This window comes from Watersipora subatra, chromosome 4 (genome assembly GCF_963576615.1).
Source record: "Watersipora subatra chromosome 4, tzWatSuba1.1, whole genome shotgun sequence".
Lineage (NCBI taxonomy): Eukaryota > Metazoa > Bryozoa > Gymnolaemata > Cheilostomatida > Watersiporidae > Watersipora > Watersipora subatra.
Window position 1 is genome coordinate 21,995,875 of NC_088711.1, and position 26,931 is coordinate 22,022,805.

Here is a 26,931-nt window from a genome sequence, read left to right on the forward strand (position 1 = left end):
AGTACTGTGCAAGTTCATCATTAAGCCTTTTAATTTATTTGCTTTTGGATTCTCACTCAGGTTTAACTTTATACATCATGCCTCCTTTTTGGGATTAAGTACGTCACTAGCAGGAAATATTTGTATGTTCAACGCAGTATAAAATTTGTTCTCATAATATTTGAGCATGGTATTAGTGAATTTCCGTTCAAGTTATTAGAAAACTGATATGTTTGATGTCAACCATTTTTACCCATTTGAAGAAAATGGTTGAAAGGAAACTCAATGCTTTACCATACATACATACTTTATCTGCCTTCTAATCATTAGCAGTTTAATATCCTAAAACTCCATTTTCAATCAATTTGTTGCGGTATAAGGTATTCTATATAAGTACAAAAAGCTAAGGAATGCAAGTGAAAAAGATGTACACAACATGCAAGAGTTATATGAACATAATGGAAAAATAGGTTTGATATACACATATCTATTATCACTATACTACCATGATGGGGTATGACTGTGCCTTGTTAGAGCGAATTGTGTGTTGTTAGGAGAGTCTGTTAAGAGGTAAAGACGTGTTACTATAACCGTGTTAAAATGTGTGTCATCTACGTACCTGGGAGCATAGCTTGCAACAGAAAACAATGTGATGTTGTTGGAACATACTAAAATATATTCAGCAGACTGGTTACATAGGTTGTAATACACATAGTTCAATAAAATAAGTCTCAACCATAAAAAGGGTTTTACGCATTTTCACAATTACCAATTGAGTCGTTTAACAACGTACAGCAACTGCCGTAATTGATGGCTATATAAAATAATCTATATTTATAGAACACCTCCAAATGCTCATCAGATCAAGCAAAAATATAGGTAACCATGTTTTCAGTTCATCTAGATTTGATATAATGTATTGAAAACAAGCAACTGATATTTCAGTGCAACTATTTTTATGCTTCCAACTCATGAGACAGATTATTTTGGTTTACCTGGACATGACTTGCATAAAAAAAATTCATCTTTATTTGCAACAATGCAATGTGAAGGCCAAGTTAGTAAGGTGCGGTGTTATGTCAATTCATCTTACTATTGCTGACCTTGCATTAGCAAAGCAAGTTTTAAAAGCGAGTCATTGCGTGATAGAACCGTTCAGAGAACCGTTCAGATTGTGCTAAGAGATGGTGTTTGTTAGCTTTTATAGACTAACAGTGCAAAACAGTATCAGCTAAAATAACTACTCTTTGCACTGTTATGGCGAGATACAGCGAAGAGAATAGTACCTCGTAGTAAGAGTCCCATTGTCACACCAATAGTGAGCAGAACAAACACAAAGAGTAGCAGACGGTCGACTACCAACGCCACTTGTTGCCACTCTCTCTTTATATATTCTCTGTATTCGGAGGTGGCGATTCTTTCCTCGCTCTTTCTCATTGTATCTCCCATAGATTTTAACACAAGTGCAAAATTCTTTTCAAATTCTTCTAGTTTTTCCATTCGATATCGCATGTCTGGATCAGTGTTGCGTGGCTTCCATGGATCCACTCTGTCTACGTAGTCTGGAGCCGTTCGACCTGGTGAATGGTGACTTTGATTTTCATGATAACCATCCAATTTATCACCATTTGATTTTGAACATTCCGCATCTCTAGATTTGCTTTTGAATGAGTTTGGATAATGCAGTGACTGCTACAACAGAATATATAAAACTGTAAATAGCAAAACAGAGTTACAGTAGAGATACTGGTTAATGGGCCGCTAAGATATGTTTGAAATCTGAAGTCTAGCCTGTGTTTTACACAGAATGCATTGAATATCACTTCAAGCCATAGATAGAATTATACAACCAATATAAAGAATGTAACACATACCACATCTCTATAAAGGGGAGTCTTGAAGGGTCCTCGAGGGCTCAAGCGTTCTGGAGAGGACATCAGCCTTTCTTCAGATTCAATCTTTAGATTCCCTTCCTTATCAGACTTTCGTCTGTGAGATAAGAGCTTTTTATCTGATGACCAACTTTGCTCTGAATCTGTTGCTGCTGTCGCCTAGAATATCAATTATAAAACAAGTTTAATTTTTCTCCTTTCAAGCTTGTTTTATTAATCCTGCATCATGAGAGTCATAAAAGAAAATTGCCAAGTTCAAGATATGTTTGAGTTCATTTGAGCTATTCTTGCATTTGATTGTTCATATTGTCAAGTATGAACAATCAAGATGCAAACATCACTAAAAGCCTGTAAGCTACCCCTAAAATTCAGATGCTTTTTCTAATTTGCAGTCATCTATCTGCCTTTTGACAATCATTAGGTTGATATCTTAAAACTATATTTTTAATTACGGCTCTCAGTACCACACATTCAGAAAGCAGTATAAGAAGCTAAAGAATGTAAGTGATACATAGGATAGGTTTGAGTTAGACGATATTGCTAGGCATAACCAATCAAAACGCAAACTTCATAAAGATTATACAGAACCAATTAATTGCCTAAAATAATGTAGAAATAAACTGCTGTGGCTACTGCTTAGAACTAACTTTTTACAGTCAAACACCGCTTTCCTTATCTATATATTATAGATTTTTATTTATTTTGTAATCTGATACTCTTCAGTAATACCTCATTGTAATAAAAGGCTCCCGTATCAGCTGGCCGTGTTGGTAAGTGAAGTTTTAGACAGAGAGCGGGTGCCAGGATTTTAAAGCATAGGAACTGTATCCACACTGGAATAGTCTTTCCTTGCACACCCTTGTGGTGAATGTTTAATGTGCATACAGTTAGCCCAGTTGCCATGGAAACAATACCCATGGTTATGAAATAGTATATCCCTGCAACAGCAAACAAGAATGATAAATAAAAGTATTTAAAACCCAAATTCGTAATGCTGAAGATGTGCGGTTATTGAATTTCTATTAGTGAAGCCCATCTTTAATATAAAAATAACACTGTTGGTGAGTTCTTTATCTAATCTTTAGGATTTGAATTTTTGCTTTTTTATGTTTTATTGCATTTGATAATCAGATTTCTCATGTTCTAGCATTTGTTCCAAATTTAATCAATCTCATCGATTAATCACAGGGCTTAAAAAACTGGAAGTCGAATATGTTTTGGGTTGGTGTGTTTTACATTTACTAATTTAACTCCTAAAACTCTCAAAACAATTCCCATAAAACATCAACTAGAGAAGCAAAGGATTATTGTTAGCCAATACCTATAAGGGGGAGGCTTTCAGACGTCGGTGGCATAGCCTCTGTAACCAGCATGAGGAAGACCGTCATTGAGAGAAGTGTTGTAATGCCCATCGCAACCTTTTCCCCAGAATCCGATGGAATGTAAAAGCCTACATGCACATATCATATGTAATAGAGATCAGTTGCAGAGTTTTAGAACTACAAACCATGCAACATTCAACAAAGTATGCCATGTAACAAAGATATTAACACCTTATATTGTACACTGAAGTGAAGTATAGCTATTGGCTATTCTAGCTGCTGCACTCAATATCTGTCTGTTAGAATCTTGCTAGAGTCATGTCATTACATAGATGTAGGCCTAAAAGCTGAGAATTATTGCGGTATGCACCTTTCTTTTTGGTTAACAACAGCATTGTCGCTCAAAGTTTGTGATATCAAATCGTAAGGATTGTATTTAATGTTTCAAGTGATGGAATCTAACTTAAAATTTCGATGGGACAGTATAAGACCAAAGGCCTTTGTGTGAACACTCATCTTTTATATCATTAAAGATATTTATCAGCAAGTAAATTTGAGGTTATCACAAATAACTGGAAGCTCTCCTTGCTGATCCTGATCAGCTTATATTGTCATCCTATAACTTACATTAAATCACAGGAGCTGAGAAAAAGTGATAGTACATCGGTAGTCTGATAGTCTGGCCATGGAGTAGGACAATTACACTCAGTCTTGAGTGATGACATTGTTCTATATTACAGTAAAACCTCTACTTACGATATTAATTTGTTCCAGAAACTATTTTGTAACTAGGGATTTTTGTCATTAGAAACCGATTCTATCATAGAAATGCTCTAATCTATTCCACCCACATCTTCACAAAGCTCGGATATAACATTTGTATAAATTATAAATACATCTAATGATTAAAATTTCAAGCAAATACATGTTAGAATTATATTACTACGTGAAAAAAGAAAAGGTACAAATAGAAACAAGAAAGAACAGAGAAATAACAAATAAACACTAAGGGTGGTATGTTTGTTTGTTTGACTTAGCGTTGGCCGTCTACAAAGGGCTTAGCAGAGTTCTTGGGAAGTTGGACGACGGTGGTCAGAAGAGGTGGGTGTCTATTGTTATTTTTGATTTCTTTTGCTCATAAAAACCTTTTTAAGAATATAAGGAGAAAGATTTATTTACATTGGTATAAACTGAACAACTATGTCATCCTACAGAAAACACAGAACCTCAATTGCTAGAAACAAAAGTTGTCCTACTCTTTATATGATAACTCCAAATTTTACAATGGTTGGAAACAAAACATTTGTAGTTAACTGACTTTTGCTAGCAAATAAAACTAAGTGAGACACACTGAACGTCGTATCAACAGAAAGCAAACAGACCAAAATGCGAAACAAACAATTGGGTCAATGTACGAAAGGTTGTTTAGCTTTTCATATCTAGAAAAATCTTTCGTAAGCCGGAGTAAAATGTCTACCAAAAGACATTCCGTAACTCGAAAGTTTTACATGTAGAGTCTTTCGTAAGTCAAGGTTCCACTGTATTTGTCTTTACGCTAAACCACATCTAAGCTAAATCAGCATTTATGATAGATGACAACTCACCGAGCAGAGCCACTAGAGTGATGAGAAAGCATGGAAGGAGCATATTGAACACATAAAACATTGGCCTTCTTCTCAGATGGATATAGTAGGTAATGTCTGGGTATGGCTCCACACAACATGAGTAATACTTGATATTCCTCTCCACATACATGTTCACCATTTCAAATTCACTACAGTATAACACTCGTGTTAACTATCTCAATTTCACTGCTGTATCCTGTACAAGTGGACTCTTTCACACGCACTGCTGTGTTAGGGTAAAAGCCTGGTTACACACCCTGGTTACACATTTCTGTAGCAATGCATCGGCGCTGCGTTGTTGATGCATCGTTTTGTAACGAAGATGTTGGTCTACGTCAGCAGAGATAAAACCGATGCAACAGAGATTGGCTACATTAGTTGATTATAACAATCTCAATTCAATCTTATTCATTTTTAATGTAAACAAGTTGCTTTTCCCACAAACAATCAATTATACAATGAGAAAGATACTTCATTTTGTAACAGCTAAATGACAGTTACTTATACAAATTGAAATTGTTCATAAAACATTTCAGACAATTCTTTTGATAATTGAATACGTTAAAATTCTTTCTTTGCAGGTAAGTCTATTCCATTAGCTTGGGGTATTTTTTACTTGGCTGTTTTCTTGGTTAGCGTACAAATATAGCAATACAACTAGCCGCACAAATTTTATTACTATAAAAAATCTTTAATAATTCATGTAAGGGAATAAATATCCTGACAGCCTAAACAACTGCTCCGGAATATCCAGCAAGGACATCATGGAGTTCACGCAATTGAGGCCATTTCTTATTAATCGATCTATTTGTCAAACGTTGGTGTGTGGTGTGTGTGTGCGTGGCCACAGCAAATACATGTATCTACTTTAGATATCGGCTTTGCATTTTGTGGCCGTGTGTTGCCAGGCCTTAAGAAAAGCAACTAAACTAATTAAATAGATTAAGTAGCACGTGCCTCATGTATAAGTTTGAACATGTTCAGCTAACCACAACTTTTATGCAGACTAATTTTCTATTCACACTCGAAGTGGCAAAACTGAAATCATTGCTTTTTTCTTTGCGAGTTTGAGCGTTAAAATTCTGAGCAAACTCAAAGATTTATACTACCGAAGACTGCTATTACAAGACAAAACCACAGCATGACCATGATATAATATAATGATATAATAACAACACAAAGTAAGCGATTTAAGGGCCAAGTTGAAATTCATATAACACAACACCTTGAAATATTCTAAAAAAACAGAGTTTCAAAATTTAACAAGTTTACAACAAATTCTTCAACTTTTATGACTGTTTATTTCTTGCAACAATGTATGATTTTATTTAAAGCTATTTACCGTTTAATTGTTTTTAGTAATTGTGTTTAAAAGATTGATGTAAATGCATGCCTTTATTAGTCACTATTCTGCTGCGAAATCACCACTTCACTCTAACACATTGCAATATAGCAAGTATGAACATTTAAAACCACAGCAGCAAATAACTTTGACATAAATATTTACACCGCTTCAATCATGTAAATGAATGTTTATACAGTAGAGCTCCAGGATAGGGTAGCCATAAGATATGATTTTTCAGGTTACGATGTGTTGTACGTACAGTGTTTTTCCAGGCATTTGTTACGGTACTTGCTTTGCCTTGTGGTGTGGCAAAAATATTACTAAGATGCTGATACTCGGCTGGCTAAAATCTTCCCACAATGCCTGAGAGACATCTGAGGCACTATCTGTTGTTTACTTCTAGCTGAGTGAAGAATCAGCAGAAGGTTGACGTGTTTATGCCCGTGTTTACCTCATGTGAGTGCTTAAGCTATAGTATTTACCTTGGGCTTTTTATTGCTTATATTAAAATTTAATTTGTTAGCCTTAGGTCCCAAAGTTATTATTGACGGAAAAGGGAATAGCAAGAAGATGAACACCATGGAAACAAAGTTGGAAATAATAAAAACATTAGAAGAAAGAGGATACAGAACAGACGTCGGCCCCAGCAATAAGGGAAGCTAATCGGGTGGTTTAAAAACCTAGCGAGATTTATTGCACAAAAATATCCAGAAAACATTCTCACAAGTCGTTTTATGGACAGGGTCAGAAATATTGTGAAAAGTCGCTAGAAACAAGTTTCCTTTTGTAGATATTTCTTTAAAAACCAAGTATTTCCTCAAAAACCAGTGATGTTAGGAAGTGTTGCTTTTGGCATTCTGTTGAAACTGAATGATGCTTGGAGAGAATGAAATATATTTGTCAATAGTCGTTGTCTAAGCACATAGAAATGGTTTGTGAAGAATTCTATCTACTCTCAGAGCACTGGATTGATAGTGCTTTGTGACTTGTCAATACTTTATGTAATCTTTACTAATGGTATCTTTTGGTGGTAAGGAAGAGTTGAATCAGATGTGTCACCCTAACCAAATAACCACATATTTTCTGTGATATACGGCACTTTACATCGTAATAAAACTAAAACTCCAGCACATTGGCAATCACCTGCAAAACTCATCTTGCATTACTCATCCATTTGTTTTAGCTACTCACTTAATTTAAAAGTAAACAAATTTTGACATTCAACTCAACACATAATATTTGGAGCTATGTTTACTTGACTAACATAAATTACCGTGTTAAGACAACTCCAACCTATATAGACACATCACTGCATCACAGTTAATTTCTAGGATTCAGTTTAAAATTAACAATTTCCTACTATGTATACTAAGATTAACATACCTATTAGCCATGTAGTTTGACAAATCACCCTGCTTATCCACGAGTGTCAAGTTGAGTTGAGATCCATCATACGTCCAGGAGGCGAATACCATTGAGCAGTTCTGCTCATCAAACGGAAAGTACCTGACATTGATAGTGCAGGAGCTTTTGTATATTACGGTAGAGAGCCAGGTGACATTCCCTGTGTTTGTCACTATGACATTAGTACTGACAGCTGAAGTCTTTGATGACACGACATCTGCGCTACAAGTGACACGTTGTTATGTAATTGTAATGCACTAGCAATAAGCTAGAAGAAACAATTGCCTCAGATCATTTCAACTTTGTCTACTGTAAAGTATACAAAGTGATTTGTACAAACTAGAGGATATTTAGAATTTTGTGCATGCCAGCATCTTTTTGGCATTAAAACTGCTTTTTAAAATTTTGGAACTTTATGGTTTGTAACCTCAACATTATCATCAAAATAGGTTTGCAGACTATATTGTTTAACAACCAATTAGCGCTTTCAACTTGTAGATGATAATCTTTTTCTATAAAAATACTCTTAGCTGTCACCGTAGGTATGTTTCATAGACGCTGTTTACTAACTCTGCAAATCATCGATAACAAAAATTTAAGTTAGTTTTATTCCAAGGAATTGAAGCTGATATGGTAGTATTTTTTAATAAAGATCAGTTGTTCTATCTGCATCACCATGAACACTTTGTCTCTGTTGATTTGGACAAAATTCATCACTTTTATCGCTGGGTGGAGCATTCTAACCTCTAAGACATACCTGATCCATAGGAGATCACAGATTCTCTGTTTCTACTAACCTGTTTACTACCTATCTAGACGAACTACATTTATTTATACCTAAGTTAAAAATCGCAAGCGAATAAAGTGTTAGAATGTAGAGAGAACATTTAATATTGAAGGAGTCCTCGATATGTCAATATTAGGGGATTATGTATGCGGTAATTAAAAACATGATGAGCGGACACACAAAATTGAGACCGCAGGCATAAACTGACAGCAGCAGCCTCATGATAAGAAGAAGAAGAATAGAGTAGGGATATTTAATAATATAAATAGTTAAAAAGTTTATTGAATCATCTGTAATGAGTCAAAGTAATGAAGAATATATGTCAATATGAACTTAAACAAAACTATAATATTAAAGAGTATTTAAATTTGTAGTAATCATTTATAAATTATATCTACAAGACCAAGTTTTTTTACTTGCCCTTGAGCAGTTATTATAGAAAAGTATGTATAATGTATGTCAAATATCATAAGAACAATTGAAGAGGCGTATGAAATACAAGCAGTAGTACGTGTAAGATGCTGTGTGTATAAGACAATCTTCGGTACCAGCTCCTGTAGCTTAGAGGTTTATGGATAGACAGGGTTTATAAATAGAGAGATAATCTGATATTCCTATAGCTCCCTTATAAGCTTGATTATCACCATCTCTGACATAATCTTATTATTACGGACAATTGCACCACCAATACTCTCACAACCTAGACAAACGATACGTAGTGCGACATTCTAGCATAAGGAATATAGCTATGGTTTTCAAGCAAATGAAAAGGCTAATCAAATTATCTATAATTTGAGTGAACTTTACAGTGTAATATTTTCAGCTAACAATAGAACTGGCATTATCTTTAAAAATGTGTTATGTTTTAACCAGCGTCTACTCAAACCAGACTATAACAGCATGTAGGTCAATGCCTGACTTACGACTAATTGACTGTGTTTAGAACTCCTACATCGTGACATTGCTGCTAGAAAGTAATTTTATGCATTTATTACACACCAGATTGTATTTCCCAGTAGCTTACTGTAAAGAAGGGTGGCCTCACCCTCTTTCTTCACGTAGACCTGTGCAACTTGATGACTAATAAATGAAGAGTTGTTTAATATATTACCATTAGTTTCGTAAACTGTGACAATTTGATTTCCAAGAAAAACTAGAAACTATCGAGCTGGCTTAAGTTCTATATACGACTACTATATACAGCTACTATATACGACTACTATATACGACTACTATATACAACTACTACATGTATATACGACTACTACATGTATATACGACTACTATATGCGACTACTATATATGACTACTATATACGACTACTATATACGACTACTATATACGACTACTATATACGACTACTATATACGACTACTATATACGACTACTATATACGACTACTATTATAATATATGACTACTATATATAGCAGTCGTATATAGTAGTCGCATATAGTAGTCGTATATAGTAGTCGTATATAGTAGTTGTACATATACGACTTCTATATACGACTACTATATATGACTACTATATATGACTAATATATACGACTACTATATACCACTACTATATACCACTACTAAATAAGACTACTATATACGACTACTATATACGACTACTATATACGACTATTATATGCGACTACTATGTACGACTACTATACACAACTACTATATACAGACATATCATCACTTCCTGTGACTACTGTTAAGCAGTAGCTGCCTCACATTGGTATACACACCAAAGATTAAAAATAATTAGCTATTAAAATAATGCTTAAAATAAAAGTAAGTACACATGTTGTGAAACATTTTATCATAATTGTCGATGTAAACCACACTTAATCTTTTCATTAAAAATATGAACATAATGCCATTTTTTAACATATTGAATTTCCTCAAATAATAGTTACGCTATTGATACATGAGATTGAGATAGAAACAGCTCATTTCCTAAAACCATATATTGTGCAGCATTGTGATAATGGAGCAGCCTGCTACAAGCATAGTTCAAATTTATGAAAATTGTGACCACTTTAAGAAAAGGTAATGCTTGTGCATCTAAAATAATTATATAGTTTTGGCTATGATGTCATCTATGTTTAGGTCTCTGAATACCTGGTGCTACTACTTATACATGAGGACAACCTGCAGATTAAGATGCCAAATTATTTTATTTCATATTATATAACATTCATTAAATTGTTTTATAGTGAAAGTTTAGATAAATCTTTTGTCAGATTATTTGCTAGAATCTATATCCATGGTAAGCCAAGCGTTATGGTTCAGTTAGTTGTTACTTACAGTTTCATTTATGTATTTAAGCTGATCTCGCATTCACAAACTTTCTAAGTATAAACAAAGATTAACTAGGTAACCCCTGTAAAGGGCTGAGATGAAGCAGGTAAAATACCATAACAATGAAAACATGTAACAAATAGAAACAAGTAACCAATACAAATATGTAACCAATACAAATATGTCACCAATAGAAACATGTAACCAATAGAAACATGTAACCAAGAGAGATGAGTATCAAATTAAAATATGTAACCAATAGAAACAAGTAACCAAGGGAAACAAGTAACCAACGAAAACAGGTAACCACTAGAAATGTAACAAATGAAGACAGATAAAAAATATCGACAGAGAACCAAAAGACAAAAAACCGATAAAAGCAACAACCAATAGAGACAGGAAAACAACTGACAAAAATAACCAATAGGTAGAAACTGATGGAAACAGGCAACCAATGAACACAGACAAGCAATGAAGATAGGAAGCCAAAGAAGACATATATTTAAAGAAACGATAAAATGATAGAATATAAACCTTTAAAGTGGAGACTGAATAGATGAACCCTCATGTATTTGCGTATTAAAACTCTTATATGAAGGTTCTTTGGCATTGGTGAGCATAGAATTCTGCAGGTAGCATCTCAGTGTTGTAAAGAAAAAACTGAACAAGTTTGGGTACTGAACTCTCTGATAACCTGAAATCCAATTAGACCCTTATCATGAACTGCTTGGATCTCGGGCTAATTAATAACTAATCAAACCAAAACTAACCTGTTATAAAGAAGAATGTCTGGCAGCCAGACACTGTCGTATGGCAGCAGTATTGTACTGATACCGTTGAAATCTTTGGGGTCCCACCTTAGATCAGTGTCAATCCATGCCTGATTGAGCCAGCAGTTGGTTGTTACTATTTGATTTTTCTCATCCTACAAAAGAGACAGAACACGAGTTAGTAAAGGAGCATCTTGTCTGAGCCCCCATATTATCAGGTCTGTTGCAAGGTTGGATAGAAGTCGCTAATATATGTATGCAACTCTTTTTTCTGTGGCGTTGGTAATTGTCAACAAAATGATGTTTCTCATTACACCCCAACAAAAAGAAAGAATGAAAGCCTTAGCTCAAAGCATTACAAAAACATTTCTAAAGACACACAGGTTTCTGTACACATCTGCTGCATATACTGCTGTATTTGGGGAAAAGCTTGAAATCTGATTTAGCACTTTTGCTGGTGAATTAAAATTTCATTATGAATGATTTATTCCCTCTCTTCTGCACGTATGGCACTTTATTCCAAACCAGATATATCCTGGAACTAAATATACTGTGACCATCCACGCATATTGGATTTAGTACAGGAGCAATTGTGGCTGAATGCTCTTCCTAACGCCACCATCAGTCCTTCCGTGATTTGAACCTCTGACCTACTGACCGTGTGCCAGCGCACTAACCACTGAATCACAGCTGATCTCGTGGTCTGAGTGATTAAAAGTTATATTTTAACCTGTCTGTTTAGGAAGGTGAGCTCTTCCATTTTTTGCCATCTCTCATTGCTTACATATAGAAAGCTTCTAAAATCTGTTAAACAAGATAAAATATTTCACAACAGACAAACATAAACATTTCAATTTTAAAGTTAATAATAAACAGCATTATTTTATAAGTACATATATAGTGTAGCTTCTACTCCTTTTTAATGCAGTAAATATAAAACTAGAACCTTCTACAGGCATATTGGTTAAAACAATAAAAAGCTTCACAGGCAACATCCGCACCCTATTTTTTAAAGCCAGGAATAAGGTAATACAATTTAAACTTTTTACCAGTGTAAGGTTACTTTTGGATTTTCCACAATGGCGGGTGCAAGAAGTATGTGATTGCGGCACACATGAAATGATTGGATTCCAGTCATGTACTTCTCACAATTTAGAGGATTTGTGGTAAGTTTGCGTTGATGAAGGTAGACTAGGGTACCTACCAATAACTAAGTCAGGTCTGTTGGCAATCGATAGTATAAGCGTATCAATGCAACATTAACAGCTGTAGCCTGTGATCTCCGTAGGCAACAACAAACAAATGCTTGCATTACAACAAAAGTGTTCATGCAGACTGAATTTTCTTATTGGGTTCTGCTACCAAGCTAGCAAAGTCTTATCGAAATAGAAAGTAGAAGACAACTCCAATCACGCATGCTAAAATCTTTTTACTGGATTCATTGACAAGTTGAGTAGCTACTGGTTAGGCAATGTATTGCTATGGATAACTCCAAGTTTACGGATACGAAGAAATACTGATGTCATACCACATTTTATGATCGATGTTTTTTTATATTTGGTCATGTAGATCCAGACTAGGCATAGAGAAGACAAAAGTTCTCTTTCAATGAAACTAATCAACAGCAACACCCATAGGCAACACAGAGAATACACGGAGCACCAGAATTGATACACTTCCTCTGCATTCAATCAATCTCGAGCTCAATCAGTAGGAGCATGTAGACTGAGTTGGTCTCAGCACACATACACCAGGATGTATCTAGTATTAGAACATGAAGGTGCAGATGCCAGTACAAGGGTGTGTACTTTATGAAAGGGTTTGAGCAGTGATTATAGGTGCATCAGTAGATAGCTACAATGTAGCTAGAAATCACTAATGGGATCCCTCAAGAATTGAAGGATAGTTTATACGCTGCCATAGACAGTTCATAAGCTATCCTAATGCACTTGGCAGCATTGTTTGAATTTGAAAAATATACTCAACTTTTGATTAGCTTCAGCTTGCTCTATTTTGGTGGAAGCGTAGGCGTATATACAGAGGTGAACCTAAGGTACCCCACAGTCTATCACCCAATCCATCTCTTTTGACGTCTTCGCTAGGGCAAAGTTCTGTTAGATAATATTTTTTAGTTTATAAGATGAAAAAATGATACAATTTAAGTAAACAAACAATTACTTTTACAAATATAAGTTTAATTTAGTGTCGACACAATAGCAGTTGATTTAACCCAAATACCTATAAATATATTAGCTGGTACAGGTGAATACATAATAACGCATACTAAATTAATATCTTATGACCAATAAACTGTGAAGAACTAGCAATTGATTTAAAATACAGCAATTATGAGCACCTGAGCTGCCAGCTGTCTATTGGCAGCATATTGCCATATTCTATACATATGTGGCTGAGGATGCACTCGTACACCTGCATAAAGCCCAGTGCCCTTGAAATGATAAACAACATAGCGATACTGGATCATGTCCCACGGGCAGCGTGAGACTAAAACTTCTTGTAACAGCATTGTAATCTTCTAATGAGCTCTACTACTGCTCACCCAGACCAGCAGCATTCAATTTCACTGTCAGCATAGTAAACTTACACGAAAGTTAACACGATGTGTAAATGCTATTTCCTGTAATAATCCGTATGATGAGCTAGTAACGCTGTTAATGCGCAGTGCAAATAGCAGCGTTATGTGATGTCATCTGATCTTTGGCAGCGCAGGGATAATCAATCAAATGTAATTCACAAGCCTTTTGTGTCACACCCTGAAGAAGACGACAATTATTGTCTTCCCGCAGTTGTAACTACTAATCCACCATTTTATTCTAATATGAACAAACTTAACTGTTATTCCAACACAAATTTGAACCATGAAATGAACAGATTATAATAGAGAGATAAGGTTACGAGGGATAGATGAATAGGTATAAAATAGTTAACATAACATAATGCCAATTCAGCTAACGAAAGGTTCAAACGCTGAGGCAGCCACTAAACAGTATACAATGTGATCGTCACAATAGCTGCCTTCGCCTTTTTTCATAATTCTCTTTTTAGTGAAAGCAGTGCATGACGTGCTTGTAGGACCAAGTAAATTACGATTTTAGGTAAAATGGCCTTTAATGTTTTGTAAAAACATTTTTGATACGCAAAAAATATTGAATGTAAAGAAGATGGGCATTTGTATATGGTTTGCTCGACATAATTAGAGTACACGCTAAAAAAAGTCGACTTTCCAAGATGGTCGACATTCTGGCTTTGAATCTTTAAATAGGATAATTATAGTCAGCTAACTGATTGGCCACACGATATCTCTGGCAGCTGTTTACACATCCCTAGACTGCAGGGCAACTCAGCCATCTCAAGAATATGTCGTAGTTTGTCACTCAAAGGTCATTCAAGCCATGAGAGATGGTCAGACAGTAGAGTATGACAGAGATGGTCAGACAGTAGAGTATGACAGAGATGGTCAGACAGTAGAGTATGACAGAGATGGTCAGACAGTAGAGTATGACAAAACTATATTTATTGAGTACTTATAAAAATATCAACCAAAAGTAACAATTTGTCTCGGAATTAGGTTATCCATCAATTGCAGGAAGTAGAAAGGATTTCACGATCAGATTGGCCTCATGCTCCTATACTTACTACAGAAAAATGCTCTGACCACCTGGTAGGTGTAACATGTAAATATTTTTTCTAATAAAATTTTCGTTAAACGACAAGTCAAAACTATAACTATAGATTATCTTGCCCAATCATAGAAATAGAAGCCAGAAAGTTGAGAGTTAAATTTAATCGATTTTATTTTAATACCTGGGCTCAGTTGACTTGTCAACACACTCGGCATGGTTCTTTGGAATCGAGTCATGAAAACATTTTGCATCATCGTTATGCTAATCTTTAGTATAACAAGAGCCATGTTTGTCTGTCTGTTTGTCTGTCTGTTTGAAGCCACGCTTAGAGCATTAGGAGAAATAATTGCACTACCCAGTAATCAAACTCAAGTTTTTGGATTCCCAGACAAATGCACTACCATCAGAGCCACTCGAGCACCTTTTCAGAACTAAGAATAATTATACACATAGTTATTCCGCTTGACATCTCTCAAGGCACACGGGACTGCTAGGGTAGTAGTTTTCTATAATTAATAATTCTACAACTCCTCCCTTACAATTTATAACCATGTGACGAGGAGACATCGTAAAGGGCAAACAATTGCGAGGTGGAATTGAGGGCAAGGTTGATAGTTTTTAAAATAAAGAAGTTATAGTATTTTTGTCTACAAATTACCAACTATATGCTTGTATTTGATGAAACCAAAGTGAGCAATAACATGCTAAGTGGCTTTAAGACAAAAGCCACTTAGTTCCATTATTTTGTTCATGTTTTTATTAAATGATGAATTGTAGTTAATGAGAGGACAAACGTGACTGACTGAATCTAACAGATACAGGAAGAGACTCGGGCTTGCCTTCCTGTTCCTCAGCTGCTGTACTCAGCGTCTCTAGTGCATTACTTTACTATAGGACTTGACAGGAGTAACTAGAGAGTCAGGTGATCTCTGCTTCACTACCATATCTGTCCTGTCATATAAAGGCTTGCTGCCGGCTGTCTGTACTGGCGGTTTGTGACATACACTAATGATAAGAGTAAAACGAGACCCTCTAGTCACAGTACTAAACACCAACATGAGTTTCTGCGGTCTAAAAGATGGCACAGTTACTGTTATTAGCATTGCATGACCACTTCAGCCATAATTTGAAAATGGAAAAAATAAATGATTTTTTGGGCTATACTATTATGTTGATGACTGATGTGTTTTTATTTAGAATTGAAGCTTTCTTGTGGTTTATAAGTGTTGAATGAACAGGTCTTCAAAATGATTCCCAGACATACATAAGCAGCATTTTTATTTCTTGCTGACAACAAAACAAATTGAGGTCAGCAGCTTTACATATGAGAGAGACTTATAGACGAACAGAGATGATTGATATAATACATTTCCAGTATATATGTGACAGTCACGTTACAGACCGAAATGACACCGCATGAAATTTATTTGCTAAAAATTTGCACTTTTTATTCAGAAATTGGGCAAGAGACATTTATAGTTTTAGTTGCCACAACTCTCGGAGAGTAGTTGATACATGATCAATGCATTAGCCTTACGTTACCCAACATCACTGACTACTAGAGAGACATACTTAAGCTTACATTGCAGTTAACAGTGGTAAGTTTTAGTTCTTTAAGACAAATTAATTTTGTTTCAAGTAGCGAGTTAACACTTTACTGCTGTAGCCAAAAAGACAGTTAACACTTTACTGCTGTAGCCGAAAAGACAGTTAACACTTTACTGCTGTAGCCAAAAAGACAGTTATCACTTTGCTGCTGTAGCCAAAAAGACAGTCAACACTTTACTGCTGTAGCCAAAAAGACAGTTAACACTTTGCTGCTGTATCCAAAAAGCTGTTAACACTTTGCTGCTGTAGCCAAAAAGACTGTTAACACTTTACTGCTGTAGCCAAAAAGACAGGTAACACTTTACTGCTTTAGCCAAAAAGACAGTCAACACTTTACTTCTGTAGCCAAAAAAACAGTCAACACTTTACTGCGGTAGCCAAAAAGACAGTCAACACTTTAATGCTGTAGCCAAAATGACTGTTAACACTTTACTGCTGTAGCCAAAAAGACAGCCAACACTTTACTGCTGTAGCCAAAATGACAGTTAACACTTTACTGCTGTAGCCAAAAAGACAGAATATAGAGTAACAAGTGAGGGCCAGCGTAAGTTGCTAGTCCATCTTGTTTAGCATCAGGGATGAGTGAATACGTTTTGCTAGACTTTCTAGTAGTGTTTTAATAATTTTTGTTAAAAGGTTGTAAGCAGCTTTTGCAAAGGTATATTATTTGTTTATATTTATTTGTCTCGGAGGATTATATGCTGACTTTTCATAGGTCAGCGTGCAGAGGTCAGCGTGCATAGGTCACTTTCCCCAGTCTGACAACATTTTTTTAGCTTTAGAGCTTACCAATCAATTAATAAGATAAGGGTTTGTATCTGATTTTTTCTATTTGCATTTCTATGCATTAGAACCCTGTCTATGCTCTAGCGTTTTAAGAGCTGCTGATATGTCAGTATATGGAGCTTGCTAAGCTCCATAGTCAGCCACCTGGTCTTTGGTAAACATGCTGCTGTTTCATGACAACCTTTTTTCTAGAATTTTCTATGTCGTATCAGACTTTTCGAGTACGTTTCAAGTATATTCCGAGTACATATGCAGGTGGCAGCATTTCAAGCCTCTGAAATGCTGCCAAAGAACTGATGCTAGTATTTCAATCTACTAGGAAAAAATGGACCCAACTCACCACGTCTATAAGCTGTGCTAAGGCGAGCCCAAATGTGACAGCAATAGAGTGCGATGCATTGTGGGAAGGACGAATACGCTTGTCATATCCGTCCATCAAATGATTTATTAGGTCCTTTTCAAGTTTGTCAGCGTCAGCTTCTCCAATCAGGACCAGAGCTAAAATATTAGATGTTCATGAAAAACCCTAAACTGTGATTAAACTGATGATCTCTTATGTATTTCGTCTTTAAATAATTAACAACGCCATTAATATTATTATATTTTTTAGCCTAATTCCTATCTACATATTTATATATGTATGTATATATACCAGTATGTATATAGGTATATATATACATAGATGTATACATATATACATATTATACATAGATGTATATAGAGTACAACTTATTTGGAAAGTCAAATATTTTTCAATTCATATTTGTAAACAAAACTTTGTTTGAACAAAGACACCTGACAAGTGAAACAGATTTGGATTGAAGAAATATTTGACTTTTTAGATAAGTTTTAGTCTACACAACTACCACACTTATTACTATATAGTTCTTTTGTAGCTCTGAATTTCACTTTACCTTATTTATGTTTAGTCGTAAAATTACTTTTAAACATAAATATAGTATAATCAACTATTTATACTTATATACATGTTAGTTTAAGGCTTTACATTGAATCTATACGCGAAAACTATCACAATCGACAAAGTGAAATGCGATAAAAAAATTAACTTACGACATTGGACCTACTCACCGATGGAGACCAAGATAGCAAGGGCTGCCATCTTGAGCTGCTGTCCTGCTGACGAGGCTTGTAATCAGTAAATAGACCGTAATCTCAATTTAGCTTCCCTCGGTCAGTTAGTCACTCTCATTAGCAACAATTACATTCTATTTAAGCTTGAGCGAAACAGAACAAACATGACAAGCTGTAAGCCAATCGGGTGCTTGCTGATATAATGTAATAATCCTTGAATAGGCTAGAGCACTCGCAATCTGTAAACATTTTTATAAGTATGAGAAAATCTATGGTTACAATGACTGAATCTGATCTCTCAATTGCTTTGCTATTCCAAGCATAGGAAGCAAAATATGTTATATAAACATGGTCTAAATAAGTGCATGTGGAGAGCAGAAGGGGGCATTCTGAGTAGGCGTTGCCTTATCTTTCCATAGAGTGTAGGGGTCGAATTCACAAACGCTGTTATAAAAATTGAGGCTCTCTGTAGCCTACAAGATCAGATAGGAAAAATGCACATTGGGAAGTAAACGATCTGCAAAAATCCGCAATCTATTAATGTCATTGAGCTTAAAACTTAGATAATTAGGATTGAGGGTTACTACATGGTTTTTCACATTACAAGTATTTATCATCAAGCCCATTGATCTTGAATACACATGTTAATGAACCATTTACTATTTTATATTAAAATCACTTTCCTGAAACTTGGCCTCGTTGCGCGCCCGATGAAGTTTAACATCTGCCGCAAGGCCAATCAAGATCAATAGAGAATTGAGTACAGTTTGACAGCAGAAACTCAAACAATGAATCAGGGAGCCTTGGCTCTACAGAAATCCGCTCGGGCGTACTCTAGGGTGTAATTGTTGGAATTAAGCCATTAATGAGTGATTTATGCGAAAAAGTAGTGAAGCCAGTGAATGAATAATCAAGAGCTATGCACTAGGGTCTTTAGAGGATTTGTAGGCCTACGGAATGAAGCTAATATATGAATGGCACAAGATGCATTTAAGTGTCTCGCATACAAATTATGAACTGATGTTTGCCTGCGTAATATGTTAGACAATATGCCAAACCTAAAACAGTTTAATAACGTCAATTTATTCATCCATCTTTCTCATAAATAAACCGCTACTACTGTGATGAAGGCTGTCAAAATTAGTTAGCCATTAAATAGGCAAGTTCTCAAATTAGTTACTAAAAAATGGCGTTAGGTTTTGTTTTGAAAACTTTTTGTGTGTAGATACAGTGTCACTTGTCATCTTCTTTAAGCTTTTCCTATTTAGGTGTTGCCACTGAAAATGGTGTATCCTGGTACAGAATATATCGTGACCATTTGCTCATGGGATTTAGTACAAGAGCAATTGTGGCTAGATGCCCTTCCTAACACTATCAATGGTTCTTCTGCGATTCGAACCACTGACCTGATTATATGCCAGTCCACTAACCACGGCTGCTCCGCACTACCGTGTCATCAAATTTCATAAGAGTAACAGGAAGTCAGTGTCACATAAGTTGAGCTGCATCTCTTTCAGTAGAGGCAAATCAAAGTATGAAAGCTATCTATTCCTTTTGTTGCAATTTTGACAGCCTGACAAAATGGAGGAGTGTCAATGTATCTCAATCTTGCAATTTTGACTTTAAAACCGACTTGTTGCCAAATGTAACTCTTAAGAGCATGGGATGTCTGCCATCTTGTATTTGACTTGTGGTATATTTTTACCTTAATACAACTCTAATGATAAGCATGTTATGCAATTAGTAAAATATGCAAATGACAAAGGATTCAACAGTTTGGCTACCTTCCTATACAACTGTGCAAAAGGGTAGAGATATTTATATTTACTAGAAATGTAGCTATCCTGACATGTCTTAGAAACATAGCTATTTTGCTATATAGCTAATTGTATCAGAGTACAGAAGTATTTATTTTAATAGATACGTAGCTTATCTTCTATATCATAGTTCAGTGGCAGAGTAGATTCTTGGAAACAAAGAAATATAGCTTACCTTGTTTCATGTATATCACTATGCATAGTATAGCAAAGGAACTTGTGTTTTCTTGGAAATGTAGCTTATCTTGCTATATCACAGTGTGTCCAACTACAGGGATATTTATATTCACCACTGGTGTAGCTTATCTTGCTATACCACAGTGTATCCAATTACAGGGATATTTATATTCACTAAGGATGTAGCTTATCTTGCTATATCACAGTGTGTCCAACTACAGGGATATTTATACTCACTACTGGTGTAGCTTATCTTACTATACCACAGTGTATCCAATTACAGGGATATTTATATTCACTAAGGATGTAGCTTATCTTGCTATATCACAGTGTGTCCAACTACAGGGATATTTATATTCACTACTGGTGTAGCTTATCTTGCTATACCACAGTGTGTCCAACTACAGGGATATTTATATTCACTACTGGTGTAGCTTATTTTGCTATATCACAGTGTGTCCAACTACAGGGATATTTATATTCACTACTGGTGTAGCTTATCTTGCTATACCACAGTGTATCCAATTACAGGGATATTTATATTCACTAAGGATGTAGCTTATCTTGCTATAACCACAAAGGATACATAAAGATCCATGTTTAGCAGTTGTCGTCATCTTGCTTTCTTCCCATAGACGTAGACATTTTAAAATCAAAGTATGAACATCCCATAAAGTATATGTATATAATATTTAAATATTCTGAAAAAAATCCATGAATGATTTGCACGCACACCAGAAAAGTCAAAGACAAATCACAGAACTATTTGCAGTGGTGTAGGTCACCGAAAAGGAGATGGACCATCAGGTCTGCCTGTGACAGGATTGAGACCTGGTCCGGGAGTAAACATACCAGGCCGCATCTCAGCCTTATTAGAATCTGGTTCACTGCAAACAAAAAATATATCAGCACTTAAAACGTGCCCAAGTTATTTCAACAAAAGCTGAATAGGCTTAATGAATTTTCTACAACAATCTATCATATGGAGTTATCAGCCTTTGTGTAGACAACTCATAGACAACATATTAAGCAAGACTCTTAAAGGTTGACTTGCATCAAAATTCACATTACCGTTATTTGATATGAAAAGATTCACCATGTCTTACTCTGTTGTAGGTGCAAAATATGTGGAAAGGTGATTACAAGCTCTTAAAAGCTAAAAACGAACAGAAAATCGCAGCCAAACAAGACCGCGTAATTTGGATTCCCTTTCCAAAACGGCTCAAATGTGATGTAGTTGTGAGAGATGGTTTTTGTTTACACTTTCTTGCAACCTTATTTGTCGAAATATTTTTACAAATATACTTCACGCATTCAATAAAACTATGTCTATTGTTCTTACGCGTCTGTTTTATCGTCATCGTAATGCTGTCACTTTTAGCAGTGATATCTTATAACTTACCGTAAAAATTTGTTTAATTTTTTAGCCTTAGCTTGAAGGAGTACATATCATTGTCTGATAATCATGACGAGCCGCTTGGTCACCTGTGATAATCGAAAAGTGCTGCAGAAAATATTTGCGAAATATTGGGTCACATGATCAGATTACGACATGCCGATTAGACCAGGCCGAAACAAAACTGTAAAGTAGCGAGCATCTATATTTGATACGGGGTCTTCGGTAAAACCCAAAGTGTTTGTCATAAACTAGTACTACGATAAGTATTATATTGAGCTTTGTATTGGCCTTTCAATTCACGTGAGAACATACGTGACAAGACGATAACCAAATTTCGTGCTATGTCATCGAAATAAAGAGATGCCAATCTACGGCGGCTTTTCGTTTTTGAGCTAGTAAGAGCTTGTTATCAAATTTCCACATATTTGGCACTTACAACACAACAGAGTAAGACATGGTGAATCTTTTGATACCAAATAACTGTAATGTGAATTTTGTTGCAAGTCAACCTTTAAGAAGGAAAGCTAAGCAAGCGCACTACACTGATAGCTCTGTTTCACTGAAGTATGAATTGATCTCTTTAAGAAAAAGTTAAAAATGTTAAGATATGAGATTAGAATAATAGCTTGAAATTGCACTGCGATGAAACTTTCTGTGATATAATAAAAAATTAGAATTGCCTTTCCTTGAGTGTACAACCACAGTTCTCTAGGATTGTGATCTAGGTGAGGAAAGCTTTAGGCTGGGGCGGAAATTTGAGTTTCTCCTCTTGTGCTGTTAAGACAAATCCCATAGAGATTCGAGATTTTTAGACCTTATTAAAATCCCTCAAATAGTTTACAAGTTTTCACTAGCAACCAATTTTCCGCTTTCGTTACCACGATTTAGTTTGCATTGCTATTATAAAGCTATTCTTTGTGCTTAGCACTCATGTGCTAAAAGTGTTAATGTTAGCTAATGTTATAAAAGGGCCCGTTTATAACAGTTCACCTTCGTTTCTGTGAAACTATTCAAGATGGCCAAAGTAAAGACTGGGTCTGCTAAAAAATTAATTTTGATGCTGATTTTGACTGATTCAGCGGCGGAAAAGATGTGAAGGTGAAGATGAGTGAAGATGAACTTAAAAAAGTGAAAAGAGTGAAAGCAACGGTGCGACGGAAACTTGTAGCAGCAGCGTAGAAGCCAACGAACCTAAATTATAAGTTTATTCGATTGGTTTTATTTTAGTTCCTGCAATTATTATAAACATCGATTGTCACTTGCTTTTGTACATTTCTTCATAACATTTGATAGATTATTATTATTTATTTTATAAATTCGTTGATTTGTAACATACTGCTTGATAACCCCAAGACCACTATCCAAACTGGGCTTGTAGTGAATAGAAGTTAATGAATCAAATTCCAAATTTGATATAAAAAGTCCGTTTTTGTTGCAAACTATAGCAAACATGAATCATTGGAAGGAATCTTTATACCCAATTCAAAATACATTAAATTTACCATTTTTAAATACATTGATGGAATCAAAAAATGCTTTCAAATTTAGTAAATTGAAAAGAATTTCTCATAGTTTCAAATAATTGCAACACGGATTATAATATCTGCAGATGTTAACTGCTAGCAAAATATATCAGCTTGTAGATTTCTCAGCATTTCAATGCTCCGTTATTTAATGTCCAAGGTACAAATTGGGCTAAAGAATAGAGTTATCTTTACGGTGCATTGTTGGCATGTGCACTCAGTCGTGGAAGGGTTAGCTAGCTGGAGCGCTCCTCCGCCTTAGCTAGGGAGAACCCTGCCTACAAATTCTTTTTTTTTAAATCTTTTTTTCACGAAGTTGAAACCGAGCAGCTCACCAAAATCATATTACTTTACAACATGTATGACAATAATACAATCGTGCTTTTCTATTACTAGATCTATAATGAGCAACATAACTAGTCTAAATCAAGTCTGCAGCTAAGAGGATAAATTCACAGATATTCACAAAAACTTTGTGTATGAATCAAAGGATTAGGACATCATAACTGACCTCTCTGCGCCGCCATCTGACAACAAAGCAGTGGACTGACTGGTGACAATCGTGGCAGGTTTCGATTCTCTCCTTCCATCTCGCGTGTAATAGTAGTTCGCTGACAGTTTATGGGTGATTCCCTCTGGTAAGGTCGGAGTTGGCACGTCTCTTTAAAATTGATAATATCGCTAATTCTTCAAGCTCATAACTGACCATGGCGCTCAATCAGTGCACAGCAAGCAAAGAAAAAGCCAGGACAGATACAAAGTGCCATGCAACAAGATTACGTAAAATATCTGGCATTTCAAAGGATTGGCATAAAACTTTGGTGTAAGTATTTAAAACTGAACAGAGAAATGTTGTACAACCATCCTAAGACGGTAAAAAATTACTAGTTATCTTTACAACGAATTGCGAGTGTGTAACTTGCTGAATAATCATTCACCATATACATTGAAGCAATCTTTAAAAGTCTGAACGAAAAGAAACTTTGCAAAACAAAGGCATTATTTTTTTGTGCAAGCTTGTTCTAAAACGAAAAAAACTTGCCAATTGATCTTGAATACCAATTCAGAGTCTTTCCAACTCACCTATTCACTTGTTCAAATGCATATCTGTTGTTGATAACGTACTTGCGCTACAAGCAAAATACGTTTTTAAACACGGCTCAAAACAATGCTTATACGCTAATGACTGACTTTGGGCTCTAAATGGGTCATTGAATATATGTTTCAATTAAATAAACAAATGCAACATACAGCAGTTTTCACATTATTAGTATGACATAAAAAAAATTTGTTTGGTTTTTTTTTGTATTTGAGCACCCCGTTTTTAGAGTAGCATAGCCCAAACTTTGTAGTAGACATCATGACAAACAGACACCTAATGATTAATGTAATGTATTAAAACATGCTGGTGCATGTAGAGAGGTTAGCTGAGCCATTACCTTGTCGCCTTAGTTCACTAGCTACCTAACATGTACTACATTAAATCTAATACCTCCTTGGCAAAGTAGTGGGTAGCCTAACTCTTGCAAGAAACGGCTAAGTAAAATTTTGAGCAAAAAACAACAAATGGCTAAACACAAGTAAAATCATGAATTAGACTACAAACTAATAGCTCTAATTTTTGCCAATTAATTCTCTTGTACCAGAACATTTTTCCATGCTCTGGCATGCAATTTGGTATTAGGTTACATGCAAAGTAGGTCCCTATCGCTGAAAATCACAATCACCAATTTGTAGGAACAGCAGCTTATAATTTACTGGTTAAGTAAATCCATAGAACAAAACTTCAACTTCAAGAGTGTGTGCCACTCACATGAACTATGTGTTAGTTAGCAATCTTTTATTTTGTTGATAGCAAAATAACAAAAAGCCTCTATTTGCAAGCATATTACCAAATAAAATGGAAACTGTAAAAATATCCTGAATACAAGATAGCAGTGAACAATCCATGCTACATTCAGTCTGAGATGTATTATTTGTGTATAGAATTAAAAAAAATTTACATGAGAGAATGACTTCAAATAAATTATGCGGGATAACTTATGCAAAAATAAATTGATTGATATTATATTCAAGTATTCATGTCTGAAGACTAGATTGTCTATGAATGTTGATTGTGGCAAGATTGATTGTTAAGTAATAACTTGATGATTATAATATGGTCTGCATCATCTGTCTGTGTGAGTATCATCGATGTTCACCTTTATGGTCTATCAGCAGTAGATTAACTTATTTTTAATTGAATCGGCTGCTTTCTTGTATAAATTAAAGCAGATGTTGATAGTTGTGAGGGTTAAGAAATATTTTCTTTCTCAGATTGGTAATTGCGGCAAAGGTCTACTGTTTCATCCTCATCCAGGCATGTGCATGTTGGTGTAAATGTTAAATTGAGTTTGTATAGGTGATATTGTAAAGTTGTGTGGCCTGTAAAAAGCCCGGTTAAAATTGATAGTTGTCTCTTGGTAATATAAGTGGAATAGTGTTTCTCTGTTGTTAAATGTTCTCTTTGATAAATGTTCTCTTTCTAGGTCCTTTAATAAACCAGTAGAGCAATCTCCTGTTATTAGACGAGCTCTCCATCGGCGTTGCCGATCATTATTTAGTTGTTTTTAAATAGTGATTTTTTTAAAAATGACTTGCTAACATATCTGCTATAGTTGCGCTTCTACCATTTCGGCTACATTAACTATTGAAAAAATATTTAATCTATATCCACTAACTTAAACAGTAATGCTAGCCTTTAATTAAAACATAATTTAATAATACGCAAAAGATCCTTGGCAATTTAAATTTGTCGGCTACCCGTGCATTGTCGTCGAAGTGTTAAAACAAAGTACTAACTAGTTTAACGCTATACCGGCATTATACACCGTAGAATATGAGAGTCGAACAGCGTGTAACTACTTACCTGCAAGAAAAAATCTCTGATTCTACTAAGATATCGATTAATGTCTCTAGGCGGTGGTGGCATTTTTATAAAACAGACACAATTTATCTAGGAATATATGCTGGGCTCTGTAAATCTGCTCGGTAAACAGCGGAAACCGTGGAACCCTATAAATCATCAGAGCTTGTATAAACGAGACGTAGCTGTAATCCCCGCTGTCCTTTTTTATTCTGGTTATGTTCAGTAATATGAGAGTTGTTTTATTACATAATGTTAGGAGACAACTCGCGTTAAACGTCGTATTTCCAAATGAGTGTTTATAGAGCATACGAATCAAATGTTTCAGCATTGTGTGCACGTGCACTTATTAAACTGCAAAATAAAAAACAAGTACATGTATCACAGAATGAAATTTTTTGGGTAGGATTGAAATTTTACTACTAGCATACAGTGTCTTCTAAACACATAGTAAATATGCAGTATAAGTTTAATTTTGAACAGTTTGCTTTTTGTGAAGTTGGATGTCACAAAACTTCGTGTCATGGCATCAAATTGATAATTGTCTCTGTTTCAAATA

General features: G+C 35.2%; 2 protein-coding genes across 2 annotated transcripts; both read right to left on the bottom strand.

Annotated features, from left to right (window-relative positions):
• Window positions 1–1,206: 1,206 nt before the first annotated feature.
• LOC137394046 (neuronal acetylcholine receptor subunit alpha-10-like) lies at window positions 1,207–18,601 on the bottom strand. Its single transcript, XM_068080764.1, has 9 exons — window positions 18,549–18,601; window positions 17,800–17,957; window positions 11,422–11,576; window positions 7,547–7,789; window positions 4,798–4,967; window positions 3,193–3,321; window positions 2,601–2,809; window positions 1,854–2,030; window positions 1,207–1,671 (listed from the first exon to the last, which is right to left on the bottom strand). The coding sequence occupies exons 1-9, from the start codon at window positions 18,577–18,579 to the stop codon at window positions 1,207–1,209; spliced, it is 1,737 nt and encodes a 578-aa protein (XP_067936865.1). The 5' UTR covers window positions 18,580–18,601.
• Window positions 18,602–21,205: 2,604 nt separating this feature from the next.
• Window positions 21,206–26,507, bottom strand: LOC137393197 (NADH dehydrogenase [ubiquinone] 1 alpha subcomplex subunit 7-like). The gene is made up of 4 exons (XM_068079643.1): window positions 26,376–26,507; window positions 24,551–24,597; window positions 23,979–24,128; window positions 21,206–21,432 (listed from the first exon to the last, which is right to left on the bottom strand). The coding sequence occupies exons 1-4, from the start codon at window positions 26,436–26,438 to the stop codon at window positions 21,327–21,329; spliced, it is 366 nt and encodes a 121-aa protein (XP_067935744.1). The 5' UTR covers window positions 26,439–26,507; the 3' UTR covers window positions 21,206–21,326.
• Window positions 26,508–26,931: the final 424 nt, after the last annotated feature.